The sequence below is a fragment of the Populus trichocarpa genome, chromosome 2 (genome assembly GCF_000002775.5).
Source record: "Populus trichocarpa isolate Nisqually-1 chromosome 2, P.trichocarpa_v4.1, whole genome shotgun sequence".
Taxonomy (NCBI): Eukaryota; Viridiplantae; Streptophyta; class Magnoliopsida; order Malpighiales; family Salicaceae; genus Populus; species Populus trichocarpa.
The window spans coordinates 1,605,874-1,620,544 of record NC_037286.2 but is presented as its reverse complement, the minus strand read 5'-3'; the positions used below and the strand labels follow the sequence as shown (position 1 = coordinate 1,620,544).

General features: G+C 36.5%; 3 protein-coding genes across 6 annotated transcripts; 2 read left to right on the top strand and 1 right to left on the bottom strand.

The window, feature by feature from the left end:
- The first annotated feature begins 149 nt into the window (after window positions 1-149).
- On the top strand, window positions 150-1,202 carry LOC7479693 (uncharacterized). Of its 2 annotated transcripts, none has more exons than XM_002301954.4 (3): window positions 150-378; window positions 450-515; window positions 890-1,202. In XM_002301954.4, the coding sequence occupies exons 1-3, from the start codon at window positions 331-333 to the stop codon at window positions 935-937; spliced, it is 162 nt and encodes a 53-aa protein (XP_002301990.1). In that variant the 5' UTR covers window positions 150-330; the 3' UTR covers window positions 938-1,202. The 2 variants fall into 2 exon arrangements, with proteins under 2 accessions (XP_002301990.1, XP_024450655.1); XM_024594887.2 differs by having other exon boundaries at window positions 155-378; window positions 779-1,202.
- A 2,893-nt stretch (window positions 1,203-4,095) lies between these two features.
- Window positions 4,096-9,694, top strand: LOC7479692 (probable methyltransferase At1g29790). Of its 2 annotated transcripts, XR_008058489.1 has the most exons (3): window positions 4,096-5,551; window positions 6,232-6,314; window positions 6,740-9,694. XR_008058489.1 is itself a non-coding variant. In XM_024594490.2 (2 exons), exon 1 carries the CDS (start codon window positions 4,255-4,257, stop codon window positions 5,515-5,517), a length of 1,263 nt encoding a protein of 420 aa, XP_024450258.1. In that variant the 5' UTR covers window positions 4,096-4,254; the 3' UTR covers window positions 5,518-5,551; window positions 6,740-9,694. The 2 variants fall into 2 exon arrangements, 1 of the variants encoding a protein (XP_024450258.1); XM_024594490.2 differs by lacking the exon at window positions 6,232-6,314.
- On the bottom strand, window positions 7,376-13,502 carry LOC7490662 (auxin response factor 5). Of its 2 annotated transcripts, XM_002300683.4 has the most exons (14): window positions 12,751-13,502; window positions 12,433-12,545; window positions 11,969-12,067; window positions 11,796-11,852; window positions 11,550-11,702; window positions 11,383-11,467; window positions 11,059-11,149; window positions 10,593-10,757; window positions 10,368-10,490; window positions 10,026-10,101; window positions 9,769-9,904; window positions 8,428-9,692; window positions 7,978-8,168; window positions 7,376-7,852 (listed from the first exon to the last, which is right to left on the bottom strand). In XM_002300683.4, exons 1-14 carry the CDS (start codon window positions 12,854-12,856, stop codon window positions 7,711-7,713), a joined length of 2,802 nt encoding a protein of 933 aa, XP_002300719.4. In that variant the 5' UTR covers window positions 12,857-13,502; the 3' UTR covers window positions 7,376-7,710. The 2 variants fall into 2 exon arrangements, with proteins under 2 accessions (XP_002300719.4, XP_024450257.2); XM_024594489.2 differs by lacking the exons at window positions 12,433-12,545; window positions 12,751-13,502 and having other exon boundaries at window positions 11,796-11,848.
- Window positions 13,503-14,671: the final 1,169 nt, after the last annotated feature.

Here is a 14,671-nt window from a genome sequence, read left to right as displayed (position 1 = left end):
ATTAGCATATCTAAAAATATAAAAAAATAATTTAAATCTTAAAAAAATGTAAAATTTAAAAATACCGCAAAAACAAAGATAACTTAATTGATAGATAAAGTAGTAAAAATAAAAAAATCGGAACGCTGCGTTTGATGTTTGCGGGGGTGACTTGACATTGAGGTTGGCAACCCGACCCGTGAAAAAGCGATTCGAGAGGAAGATTTGGATATTGGGATCGCGCAGAAGAAAAAATCAGAAGCGACAAGCCCACCTTCTACTTAGCTTCACCGGAGTTCTGATCTAGGGTTTTCTCGAAAGGCTTTCTTGATCATATCTCCAACTAATCAAATGACTCCACCTCCAGGTCCTTACTCCGGCGCCAGCACTCTCGCTCTGGTGAGCAACTCTCTCTCCACTCTCTTCCTTCTGATCGATTCCTGACCTTTAAAAAGTTGATTTATGTGTAGGTGGCGCGTGCATCGGCATTCAGTTTTGGCTTGGTTTATGGAAGTGTGAAGCTCAAGATTCTCAAGGTACTTAACTTGTTCAAGCCTTCTTAATTTTATTGATCATTTGCTAGGCAGATCTATTTCTGTTATCAGTTTTATTTTATACTTATCAATTTGATTAAGTTGTTTTCATGGAATAATAAATGAATAGATTTTAGTCACTAACAAATCAATAAGCTAATTATGCGAAAATTTTGATTAAATTGGCCTTGATCTGGCAAATTTTGTTGTATGTAAGTTATTAACGTTTCGATTCAAATTTGATTCGTGATGACACTTGGATGCAGCCGTTTGTTGTTACATTCTGTCGATTTCGTTAAGAGAATTCATCGTTTGAGGATTTGTTGGGAATGATTGTTAATTTCTGAGAGAAAAAAATTGATTTCTTTGACTATCAGATGAAAGTGAATTCGCGTAACAAGGCGGAAGCTAAGGCACATCACTGAGGAGATAGTGTTGAATGATGAAATAAATGACCATGGATCTTTCAAATGGTTGCCATTGGATAGGATTACTCGTATGCAAAAGATGACTCTTGATTTAGAGAATCTGGAGTTTTTTCAATTAATTTTTTTATGAATCACGAGAATGGCTGCTGTTAATTTTCATTTCTGAGGAAGTGAGACATAGTTTTCTATGAATTGAACATGTAGAAGAACAATTGTTTTGCAGATTACTGGATTCATATACCATATCTCGAGGCTTTTACAATCTTCTTTTTTAATACAGAACAGTTGTGCTTGGTGATTCCTACCTAGATAATTATTGTTCATTACCACGTCTTTAAGCTCTATAGTTATGCTGTCTTACTGAAGCAAGTATTTCAAAGAACTTGGCCTTTTCTGTTTCAAGGTTTTGTTCTACCAGTTGACGCACAAGTAAATGGCAGAAACAAGTTTTTTCGATAGGTTTTCCCCTTTTTTTTTTTTAATGGTTTTTGGAAGGGCATGTATCAAGATTCAAGATTTTGGATACTCTGCTCTTCCCTGTATGTTTACAGTTGATCTATTTTGATCGCCTTTTTGTTCATAACCTATTCATTGCTAGATCAAGTGAGCTTTCATATTCATGAATCAGCATTCTCACCTGAATCATCCCAGTCGTCGAAGAAACAATTAGCTTGAGGTCTCTTAGAAATGTAAGTGTTGTTTATTCACTATGGTTGTGATGCTCAGTGGTGCTGATCATTTATTTGTTTTCTTGTTTATCGGTAATCTTAACATATTTTGTGATTATTTCCTAACCACATTATTCCATTCATGGTAAACATTTTTGCAAGCCTTGCATTGAGCAAAGTAGTTCCTTGACCTCTTCTTTTGTTCTTACTCGTTTTCTTCATGTATGTGGTAGGCACTGTCGAGCCTTTGTTTGTCTTCCCATGCATCTCAAAGACTCGAACACTGTCTCAATGTCACGTTTCTTTTGTACATGACGTTCTTTTCTTACGTCCTCTTCTCCTGGAGACAGATTTGCAGCTTGGTTCTCTCTCTCGTCCATTTTTTTTCCCTTAAAATTCCTTGGGGTTTTCTGATTAATTTGTCACGTGCAACATCAATCACTATCCATGTTCGTGATGAGGAATTTATTATGTCAACTTGTTCACTTTATTCATCCTTCACCTAAAATTAGGGTTTCAAGCTTGACTCGACCTCCCTTTCTCGAGCAGTTTTGGAAATCCCAATGTTGATTGCACTTTTTTTCTCCTTGATTTTGGGTTTGGCCCTTCAAGTTATAATTAGGCTGTGATTGTTTTATGGAAAGTGGTTTTCGAGAAATTATTTTTCAAACTTTCTTATGTTTGTTTGCTATTAGAAAAGTTGGTCAACGAAAAATATTTTCCGATCAACGGAAAACACTTTCCAGTCAAGGAAAATTTAGCTTGGTTTTCAAGAAAGTGTTTTCCTTTTATTTTGGGCGGAAAACACTTTTCGGAAGTTGTGAAAAATTTAGAAATGTCATATTATTTATTGATTATATTAAATTTGGTTCTCAAACTATTTGTTTTTCAATTTCATCCCTTATAATTTAATTTTCATATTAATTTTGGTCCTTATTTTTATAATTGTTATTTGCTTTTTTTTTTATCATTTTTTAATTGAAATTTTTTATCTAAATTTGATCCTTATTTTTTTTATTGTTACTTATTTTATTTGAAATAATTTATGAAATATTAATTATTATTATTTTAATTTCTTTATCTTTCAATTTTTTTATTTTTTAGATTTGATATCTATTATTTTGATTATTATTTATTTTATTTGAAATAATTTATGAAATTATATTTTTTTTAATTTTATTTTCATTCAACTTTTTAATTTGTAAGATTTGTTCCTTATTATTTTAATAAACTTGAAAAAAATAAAACATTAATAAGTTATTTTCCAGCTTATTTTTCATGACATAATCAAATACTGGAAAGTGTTTTCCAATTTATTTTTCATTATACTACTAAATATCAAAAAATAATTTATTTTTTTAGAATTTACTTTTCTAGAATTCACTTTAAAAAAAAACTACTTTCCAGCACGGTAAGATGAATTTAGATGGGCAGTTTCTACCGTTTTAACTGCAGCGAGGTCGTTTACAAATGAAATTAGCTGGGGGTGACATGTCGTTCCAAGATGCACTATGCTAAAACCTCGGCCCAATTGTTCGTCTATGGGAACGTGACTAGTCGTGTTCCTAAATTTTTGAATTTTTTTATTTAAAATTATTTTTTAATATTTTTATATGTTAAAAATATATTTTATAAAATAAAAAATATTACTTAAATATATTTTTAAATAAAAAATACTTTAAAAAATAATTATTACTGTAACAACAAACACGGTTTGTATTTGACAATTAAAGAGATAGAGTGAGATCGATGACCTTGACCATGATATCATAACGTTCCTTTACCGAGGCTGTTCTACGGACTGTGATAAGCTCCTGAGTGAGAGCATTCCATCCCTTGTGTGAACACGTGGAGGGCCCAGATTGCCCAATGAAAAAGGAATCTCTTTACAGATCCCGACCAGTACTACTCCTTACCTTAATGCTCAGATCTAAATCATCTTTTGTCCCACTTAACTCTTATTTTAGACCACTCCCACACCTTTCCCCTCTTTTAACAATGCCATCTTTTAACATTTACCAAAGTAGAAAAAAATCAGCCAATGATATACAAGATGATTGCTTTTGTTTAAAAAAATTACTGGATTCATTCAAATCAGATTAAGATTAATCTTCATTTGCCCTCATTAATTAAAGTCACCATCTGCAAATAGAGAACTAATTAAACACTTTTTTTAAGCAATAAAGATAGATCTGTTTTTCACATCATTACCCTGTTCAAATTTAGAAAGAAAGTGTTAAAAAGAATTCATGAATTCAAATGTCCTAAAATCTAAAATAAATATAAAAAAATCAATTAATTTTGGCTTAGGGAAACTAGTCCAAAAATATTAAAAATATTGAGATCATTGATAAAAATCGTATTAGTGACAGTTTTGAGTCATATGGTTTCTGTTTTTAAATGGTTTATAATATTATTTTAATATATTTTTAATAAAAAACATATTTTAAAAAAACATATTCACAGTTAACAAACACATAAAAGATTAACTGCAACCAACAACCTGCTCTCCAAAGCTGCTTTGTCCTAACTAATCAAGCACTAAAAAATCTCACAACTTGCTTCACTTCACAAACATCATTCTCCGAATACTTACACAGACACTCTCTCCCTCCCTCCCTCTCTTTCTGTGAAGAAGAGGCTAATATGGGATCAGTGTCGCTGAAAATAGGAGATGGAACAGCCAGATTCAAGAGAGCAAGTTTCTGTTCATCAGCAGTGAACATTCTTATGCTCTTCTCTGTACTAACCACTAATCTTTTTGCATTATATGCCTTCACATCTTCTCCAAAAGACCATCAAACTCACCTCTTTCACAATCCCCATAAAAATATATCTTTGATCTCTGAGCATGTCTCTTTAATACTAAGAGAGATCGCTGCTTCTCAAAAAAAGCTTGCCGGGATGGAGAAAGAGCTTTTGGGCTATGAAACTATGGATATTTCAAGGCCCAATATTGCAAGTGAGCTCAAATTGTTTTTGCAACACCATCAGCTCCCTCTTGGCAAAGATTCAAGAACTGGGATCACTGAAATGGTGGCTTCTGTGGGTCATTCTTGTGAGAAATCTGCAGACTTGTTGTCTCAGTATATGGCTTACAAGGTTTCTGGGCCCTGTCCTGGTGATTGGAGCCTTGGCCAGAAGTTGATTTTGCGTGGATGCGAGCCTTTGCCCAGAAGGAGATGCTTTGCAAAGTCTGTTCAAAAGGTGGGTCTTTATCGTTTTCCTGTTTCTCTTTGGAAACCTGTTAGTGAAAAGATTTTAACTTGGAGTGGTCTTGGTTGCAAGAATCTTGAGTGCTTGAATAGAAAGAAGTTGAGCAGGGATTGTGTTGGTTGCTTTAATATTACTAGTGATTATGAGACTCAAAGGTTTGTTAAAGCTCGAGGCAAGAATGATTTTATCATTGATGATGTGTTAGCTTTAGCAAGTGGGGGAATTAGAATTGGATTTGATATTGGTGGTGGGTCTGGGACTTTTGCTGCTAGGATGGCAGAGAGAAATGTGACTGTGATTACTAATACTTTGAATGTGGATGCTCCATTTAGTGAATTTATTGCAGCAAGAGGGCTTTTCCCTTTGTATTTGAGTTTAGATCACAGGTTCCCTTTCTATGACAATGTTTTCGATTTAATTCATGCTTCTAGTGGATTGGATGGAGGGGACAAACCTGAAAAACTGGAGTTCCTAATGTTTGACATCGATCGAATTCTGAGGGCTGGTGGATTGTTTTGGTTGGATAACTTTTACTGTGCAGATGATGAGAAGAAGACAGCTTTGACTCGACTGATTGAGCGGTTTCAGTATAAGAAGCTGAAATGGGTTGTGGGAGAGAAGATAGACACAGCTGGGTCAGGGAAATCAGAAGTTTATTTGTCTGCCGTACTACAAAAGCCAGCAAGAGTGTGATGATTACTGGAGTTCTTACAGGAAATTGAAAGAGGTGAGAGTTTTGCTTCCATTTCTAGCTTTGTTCACACAGCATTTTGTGTGAGTTCATCGACTCAAACATTTTCTTAAATTCGTTTCAACATGCAATAAGTGCATCAATTATTACTTCTCTCAACTGTAAACCAGCATTAGGAGATGATGTTTGTGCTTTGTAATCTAGTAACTGGTTTATCTTTTACTGTATTTTAGGGGAGTTAACTATCCAAGCTAAAAGAAATGTTAGGAAATGGAAAATTCATAGTGTATAATAACTATCCATCTTTAAAGTGCAAGTTCGTGATGTTTCTTTTCATTCACATTGCAGTTCCAAGTTTGAATTTGATAACTATCCATCTTCATGGGTTCTAATTGGGAAACTGTCTTAGGTAATGATAAGGGAGTGGCTTAACCGGTGGTTACAAGTCTTGACTTGCGTTCACCTAGTTTCTGGCTTGTTCTCTAACTTGTACTTTTCTCTTTAGCACACCGACTACTTGATATGTGAGTACCAGAGTTCATTTGGGAAGTCAAGAGCATATGAATGTAATAATGCTTGGAACTAGGAAGTACTAGCTCTAGATTTTAGTTATAGGGAAACATGATAATCACTTTTAAGATGTTGATTCGTAGGGAAGATTTTGGTATCCTTTCGCAAACGGATATTGACAATATTCCAATTCATCTTTGTGGTAGTGGCATTGCATTCTTGTATGTGCACAAGCTGTTCCCTTCATTTCTGAGTTGTGTTTGGCTTTAGAATTAAAGCGAGCTAAATGGTAAATTCTTTAACAATGAACCTCCCTTAGCCTCGTTTGATAATTTTGCAAGGAAAGAGGAGGTAAAAGTTACGGGGCTTAACTTGAACTTGACCTCTTATTCTCATGTGTTTCCAAATGAAAAACATAATTCATTTAGGAACGACTGGTTGCTGCAACCTCGTTTCTAAACAGGCCTTTATCCCGATCCAAATATTAGTGTTTCCCTCTTCTGGATTGGGTACGATGGTCCGGCGCTTTTGGGCAATCCCTTGGATAAGTGCATTTTGCAGTTGAATATATAGCAATGGAATACATGAACAGAATAAAAAACATGGCCCTGCAAGCTAACTATTCTAGGAAGACCATTAATTCTCAGGTGTCCTGTAATGAATGAAATTTACTAAATCATCTGTGAACCCTCCGAGTCTGGTATCCCTTGGTAGGTTAAGAAGATGCTGTGGGCAGATGGCAGCTGGAGCTGGCTTTTTGGATATAATTTGCTGGCTTTTCCATAAGGGGAGGGACGTAGGAGTTTTACTATATTTACTCCTTTTCACCGTCCATCACAAGTGGTTTCAAACGTTGAGGTGATGTATAATCAATGCTGTATGGTTCTTTTCCTTGCTTTGCTTTAATTTTCTTCTGCCAATGTATGAATCGACGGTGGGACTTTTTAGAAATTTTGAAGCTCCTCCAACTTGATAATTTAATGCCTTATCTGCAAGATATTAACTGCTACTGTCCTGTCAGGGGAAATACTTCGATTTCCAACTGGTTCGGCAGTCCTAGGCCCACCTAATAGCCTATTGTTAGGCTCTAAACCTAACCTAATTCAATACTCCAGTCATAATTAACTCAGGTTAATTTTGATTAATTAAAACAATATAGTTTTAAAATTCTTCTTAAAATTAAACAAAACCTTAACTAAATCGACCGTGCCATACCGTGTCAAGAGTTTGCGATGGCCTATAAGCATCCTATTTTTCACACCAAAAAAGAGTTATTTTTTGGAAACTTCCAAGACCTAGCCCGAGTTACTATAACTCAAGTGATGTATTAAGCAAAGCAACACAGACATATCTCTTAATTACCATGTTAATATATTATAAGCTAGTAGTAATGTCTTAGGCTTCTGTAGAAGAATGTATAATCCATCATCCCATTAATTATAATAAGTTCAACTAACATACATATCTAATCATATATCAGGATAGACCTTGACAAAGCGGAGGCTGAATTGGAAGTGCCCACATGACTCACCCTCACCACTAGGGTGAGATATGAAATAAGTTCGCCGGGAAAGCTTGCTTTAGGTTTGAACAGGGGAGGAACCATTACGATAACGTTCTTCTCCACCAGGTGGGAAAACGTCCATTTAGTTGCGTGGGGGCATGACTTAGCTGAAGAAGTTTTATCAAGCATGGATACCCTCTGTGATGGGGGTATTGATGCCTTGGATGTTGGCGCTGTTGAGAAGCTTCATTCCCTCCTCACTCATCTGCTGAACTTCTGAAGGTGACAGAATCCTAATGCAGCGAACACAGCCAACGAATTCCCTGCACAAGCACATCAAACTTAGGCCTTGAAATAGAAAGGACTTCTTTGCTATCTACACACAAAGAATATATATATAACCACAAGCAAACCAGCAAGAAATTGGAAAGGGCAAAATGACACTTACTCCCAAGGATCATCACCTATGAGTAGAACATCATTCTCGTAGTCCACATATACTAATTTCCACCCAGAACCTTTAGGGTTATTTAGCAGCCCATCAAGTCCAAACATGCATTCAATAGCGGAGCATAGTTCTTCATAATTTTTGAAACTTGAGACATCAATTGACCTCCCAACAGACCCTGTCTTCTGAACCTGTAAACCATAAACAATGTTAGCACCCAACATTCGAGTTAATGAAATGTAATAAAATCATGGGAAAAAAACATCCAAATGCCCTCAATCTCACTCACAAACATGCAGAGAGACTAAAACCCTGAACAAAGGTAACGTTTAAGTATGATTTTACTAGATAAAGTCTTCCATTTTGGAATAATCATGCTAATAATCTGATGTATATGACCCAAGCTGATTGTTACCAAAGATCTTTTATTTACAACACAATCATGCATACCTTGGTATATGTGCGCACACGTGGGGCTACTTGCTGCCATGAGTTATTCTGGAGCAGATTGCTATTATCAAATTCAATGTTGCTTGAAGATGTGCCACCTGAGTTGTCAGGAAAGTCTTGCCGTGAGAAAGCTTGGGAATCTGCTAGGCTTGCTGAGGTAATCTGAGACTGAACATCCTGGCTTGAGCTGAGGTTGCCAACTAGACAATCTGAAGCATTCTGCAAATCAGCATCCTTTAATGTGCAGAACTCATCTAGAATAGCACTTGAGACAGACCGATCATACACAGAACCACCACCATTGCTAGCATCAATGTTAAGAGAACCATAAATTCCACTTTGATCATTGCTCTCGTCAGATGAATCCTTCACTGCACCTGAGTTGAAGCTACATGGCTCTTGCTGAGCCAAAGGAATCAATTGGTTCGCTTCAGATAAAATTCTCAAATTGCTCATCTGATGATCCCACGCATCTTGATGCATAAAAGGTAAAGAGGGATCTTGTAATCCAAACATAGACAACGGTCCTGATCTACACATACTGTCAATAGACATTGGATGTGATATCCATTCGCCTGCGTCTAGAAATGGAAGAGAGCAGTTTGGTGTAGTGGCATCAGCTAGAGATGCACGGATCTGTTGGGAATTAAGTAGCGATGACTCTGCAAGTGCCTGCATAGGCCAGAGGCTGGCTTGTAATTGTGACTGGCCCTGATTCTGATTTTGGAACACCAGATGATTTGTGGCATTCTGCTGAGTCATAGGACACGAGATTGGTTTTTGCACAATGCACTCTCCTGTTGAGGTTGGCTGGCTTAACTGATCTGGCAAATGCTCAGGTTTTGCTTTGAATTTCCCATCAACTCCTCCAACTGACGCTTGATTTTCAACTTTGCTCAAAGAAAGTGACTTCCCAGCTACATTTGCTTTTGATGAATATGAGTTCATGGCATTGGATTGGTCTAGACAGATCTGGGAATAGTTTTGGTTTTCTATGGGCGTAATTCCTGACTGGTTTAGCTGAGGCGTCTGATTAATTGCTGCCTGCATGTTCTTAACATCTAATGAACCCACCTTCACAGCAGATACTTCTGGTAGTGCAGTTCCACAGATTCCAGGATAGTTAACAGCTTGAGGTTTCATTAGCATGTTAATCAGTTGTTCAGAATACATGTTTGACATTGAAGCATATGGAAGACTTGCATTTCCACTCCCTGGAAGCAATGCAAGAGGCTTTTTAACCAAACCCCCCCATTCAGTATCTCCTGGAAGGACAAACAGCATAAAATGAATTTTCAACAAATTTTCCTAACCGAAAAAAAAAACTAGCAAAATGCTCACCTAAAAATCCAGACTGCAAGGGTCGTTTGAGACCAGAAGTCAGAGAGGGAAAAATAAAGAGACTTTCAGGAGTCTCAATTTCCCATGAACTAACCCTGTTCTGCTTATCAGAACACCCAGGCTCATCCCACTCTACCTGTTTGTAAGACAGATATGAAAATCAATTGCAAATTGGCAAAGCAGAGAAACAATAACATAATACTAACATCACTGCAAAAGAAAATGATTTGGTCAGATCAACAAGTAGCCTAATCTACCTGAAGATTCCGCCACTTGGAACCAGGCCACCTCAATGGATCTAAGTCACTAATACCAACTATTGTGCCCATATATCTGTGGAATAGATTACAGACAGTTAATAATATACATTACGACAGATGAATGTTCAGAGCCCTAAGCATGGAATTAAAACATAGATGACTTTGAACTTCGCAGAAAAAATAGAATGTGCTTCTGTCCTTGTCACGATGCAGAAAACTAAATGGGGTTACTTAATGAATTAAGCAGTTGATTGAAATTCATGATTGTTATTCGTGCAGATGCGTTACCTATACCCGCATAATTAAAGATGTAAGAGGACTCAGAACTCAGAATATGACCTGCGTTTTCCAGACTCTTCTGTCTCAAACATCATTCCAAATCTCATACCAACTGAGACTTGAGTCCCAAATACAGTTTTCCGGAATTTAATCAATGGAATGACAAAGTCTGAAGGGCATGCCCTGTGAATTGTAGAAAGCAGTAACCACTAATTAGAGTCAGAAACCAAAATAAAAAGGGCAAAGGGCAAAGACAAGTAGGATATGATTGTAAATTTAACAAACCTTGGATTGTAAAAAATGGTGAATGGGCTTCGATTGCCAGCAGCATGAGCTGCAGCAGCAAGGACACCAATGTGCATGCTATCAGCAGATAGAACTGATGATGGTAATGTTGTTTGTTGACGGTTTGCATGCCTCACACCCACCATCAAGTGGGACTTTTCATTCCTGAAATTACAGAGGATGAGTTGCTTTAAGATCATTATGGTGAGTTGTCAAAATCCATGAAGATTACCTATTACCTATTGTTTAACACAATTTTCTTAACAATTAAATGCGGTCAAATAGCATAGCAGAGCTTCTCAACACTTGGAATAAAAACCTAAGCTTCTTTTCTATTGAGAATTCATTCAAAAATAAAAATAATGAACTTACCTGATAAATTATTGGTTATTTTTGTAAAGCTAATTTAAGAAGACAAGTTTCTGCAGCATCCAAGGAAAATCTGAATTCGAATGGTATAACTTACCTGATAAACAGAACAGAATCACCTGCTTTAAGCCTTTTTGAACCAACAAATAAGCTCCACCCAGTTGTAAGAAGGTGTCGCTTTGGCTGCCCTGCATAAAAGGAAGGGAAAGGAGGATGAAGCATAGCCAGAACAAGTTCAATGCTGAGGTAAAACAAAAAAAAAAAATGCCATCATTTTTATGGGCTAATTTACTAGATTTTAGGGGTGAAGAACATCTTCTAGGCCAAAGTTTCCACTGAACAAAGATATTCATACTTCTGGTTCTCTAAATATAAGGTCTTCGTCAAATAAATTACAACTACAACGCAGATGGCTCCTCACCGCGGTATATATGGCGAAATGTCCAGGTATTATCATGCAAGTCCCTGACAACAAGCTCCTGAGATGGTGGTTGCATTGAGTAATCCTGAGACAAGCAAAATTTAATATAACAGCTCCCTATTTCATCGGGGCTTGCAAGTATTTTCAAATTAGCAAGATTAGCTTACCAATGGAGGGAAGAGCTTTTCTGCTGCCCTGCGTGGCACTGAGAACCCACCATGTGTACTTGTATCACTAGCGGTCAAAGCTTTGCAGAAAAATTCACTCGGATGCTTGCTGGGCTTTAGCCCAAAATCTGGTACAGGGAAGACGTCTTTTTCCTACATGAAGGTCAGATTCATTTAGTTTGAGGCTGGATGAAGGGATAAGCAAATTGGAAGAAGTTCGATGAATTGACAGTGTTTAAGCTTTACAGAGTTCACTGGTTGAAGACTCATTTGAGCATGGATTTCATCTGTATCTTTGTCTGCCTATCAGGAAAAGGTAAATCACAGGTAAAAAACTGATCTTCTAACAGGCAGAGTGTACACTGGTACATCTATATCAAAAGAAAAGCAAAGAAGAATCAGAAGAAAAAATGGCATACATGAAGGGTAACATTGTGAACTTGGCACAGTAACTGAGAAGGGAGATTTGGGTAGTTGGGAATCTGTGAAGTAGCTGATCTCTTAGTGGAAACGGCCACCTATACATGGAAATAAAATGCCCATCAGTTCAGCAAATCAAAGATTGAATAATCAGCAGCATAACAAGGCTTCCATAACCTTGGAATCATGGTTTAACTTCAATTTCTTTTAAAACCACCATGGTCCCACTCTTCCCAGAATAAAGTCCTAATTTACTATCAGTTGGTGTTTTGGAATTGTATGGTTGATACACTGCAAATGAAAAGTCACCCCGTTCGTCAAAAAAGAAAAATCATCACACTTAACAAGAGATCAACCTCCATAACGCAATTTAGTACAGTAGAAACCTCTTATGAACGTGCTTCGTATCGATAAATAATCATAAGGGGAGAAAGGGTCAAGATTGAAAGAGATAAATTCAAACCTGCTCACTGTGTCCTTGAGGGAAATAATACACCAGACTTCCAACCTGGGGCAAGGAAACTAGCGGACCTGCACAAGCGTACCACAGCTCCGAGTTTATTGCCTTCCGTGTCCCTGAAATCATGCACAACAAAATCAAAAACATAAGACACACACTTGGACAAAAGAGCACTGTTTTTGGACATGTACTTATGCAGAAAGTTAAGCCTTCATGTTAAAGACTCATCCTTTACCGGATCATTTCAGCCCGTAAGCGATAACAATTATAGAAAGTCAAAACTCTTATGAGAAACAAGGATTTCAATGACATGAAACAAACCAGACTGGTCTTGAAATTCTTTCAACAGCTTCATTTCCTCGAGCAGATTTGTTTGAGCTCCATTAATAATCCCTCCTGTTTTGATTTTCTCTTCAGCAGAACCCATCTTCTGCTTCTCTTTGTGTTGGTAAGTACTGTCTACCACACAGCCAGAGCACCTCAATAGAAAAATTCCGTCTTTACCTCAACAACTCAAACCCCTTGCTTACAGGAACCCCCATCAAACAACATAAAAGTACAGCATTAAAATCACAAGCCTGTGTTCCTCCAAAAGAAGCTAAACTTTTAAGACCAGCCCATGTCAAGGAATCTTAAATTCACTAAAAGGACCAATCCAATTGGGCAAAAGATAGAAACAAACACCCTCTTGTGGGGAGTCCTTGATAATCCAAAATCAAGGAAGACAGCCAGCAAAAAGGTATTCACTAGACTAGATAGAGTTTTTTTAAGTTGTGGGGGCAGAAAAGGAGAGCTTTTTATTGACACGGCAAAAACCGAAAGCTTTTATGCATCAAAGCACGCGAAGAAAAGCATGAGTGTGGTGGTGGTCTTGTAGCTATTATTCATTCGACTTTTCATTGAAACCACTGATCTCCATCTATCATCATCAAGAAATTCAAAAAACAAAAAGAAAATTTATATCTCTGTAAATGTGAAGCAGTGGCAGCCGTATTTGCTTGAAAGTAGAAAGAGGGTGCATGCTATTAACCTGCACTCCAACTTTCCGGAAATGGCTCTCTCTTTGCAGCTTTAAACTGTTTTAAGGAAGACCAAGTTAAAACAAAAGTAAAAGATGCAATAAATAAAATAAAAATAAATCACAGTAAGAGGAGAACACGAAATCAAGTACAGCAGAGAGTGATAGCGACAAGAAACAATGGTTTTTTTAAAGAGGAGGGAGAGAAGAATGTGAAGGTGGCGCATTTTAGCACGTGAATACGAGGATTTACGAGGGGTATGATAGAATCACAACTTCAACATGTTAAATGATCTAAATACATTAATTATATAAAAAATATAACAAGTAATATAAGGGCGTGTTTGTTTGTTTACGCGACAAACCACGCAATAAATGAATTTTCCTACAATGAAATCCTGAGCGAAAAGACAGAAGTGAACATTTGACTGCATAGCAATTGGAATTACAAGGTATTTCTGGCCTCGAGGAGTGAGATTGGTTGGCTGAGAATTGAAAGCACCAAAGTGAATCCAAGAAGGAAAAAAGAGAGGGCCATGCCATGTTCATGAATTGCTATCACTAGGAAACATCCAAAAACAATATTTTTAAGGGAGGAGTAGTGGTTGTTTTTTTAAAGTGATTTTTATTTTAAAATAATATATTTTTATTTTTAAAAAATTATTTTTGATATTATTATATTAAAATAATCTAAAATATATATATAAAAAATTATTTTTTTTAAAATCACGTACAAAATATAATGCCAAACTCACCGAAGTATGTCATTGCTACTGTTGCATGGCTGAAGACGCGTGGGCAAAAGCGTCACGCAAGGTTCTCAATTTATTATGATTTCTTCTCTATCAATAAAATAGGAAGTCCAGCCTGCCACCATCAGTGGGCCTATCCCAAGAGAATAAAGAGCTCATCATCCTTTCCAGTGAAAAGATAAAAAACTCGAGGACGACTTTCCTGAACTTTGTCTTCTAGTCAAGCACCATGCCAAGAGTATCTTGCAGGCTTCGATTCAGGCCTGGCTGTGTTTTTTAATATTATGATAGTTTTCTAGTTATAATTTAAAAAATATATTAAAAAATATATATTTTTAAAAATATATTTCTGGTTAAAATTATTATGATATAAATTTTTGTATTTGTATGTAAAATAAATAATTATTTAAGTTTTTTTATAAAATAAAGATTTTAAACGTGAGATTTAGAGTAGATGCATGAGTTGTTTGAC

What these genes read in the sequence shown, in the direction of transcription:
- LOC7479693 (XM_002301954.4), top strand. Translation starts at nt 331, where the DNA reads ATGACTCCACCTCCAGGTCCTTACTCCGGCGCCAGCACTCTCGCTCTG. An exon ending in GCGCCAGCACTCTCGCTCTG is followed by an intron (nt 379 to 449) that starts GTGAGCAACTCT and finishes ATTTATGTGTAG; the next exon opens with GTGGCGCGTGCATCGGCATT. An exon ending in TGAAGCTCAAGATTCTCAAG is followed by an intron (nt 516 to 889) that starts GTACTTAACTTG and finishes TTTGACTATCAG; the next exon opens with ATGAAAGTGAATTCGCGTAA.
- LOC7479692 (XM_024594490.2), top strand. Translation starts at nt 4,255, where the DNA reads ATGGGATCAGTGTCGCTGAAAATAGGAGATGGAACAGCCAGATTCAAG.
- LOC7490662 (XM_002300683.4), bottom strand. Translation starts at nt 12,856, where the DNA reads ATGGGTTCTGCTGAAGAGAAAATCAAAACAGGAGGGATTATTAATGGA. An exon ending in GATTCTGTTCTGTTTATCAG is followed by an intron (nt 10,758 to 11,058) that starts GTAAGTTATACC and finishes CTGTAATTTCAG; the next exon opens with GAATGAAAAGTCCCACTTGA. An exon ending in GTGTGCGCACATATACCAAG is followed by an intron (nt 8,169 to 8,427) that starts GTATGCATGATT and finishes TATGGTTTACAG; the next exon opens with GTTCAGAAGACAGGGTCTGT.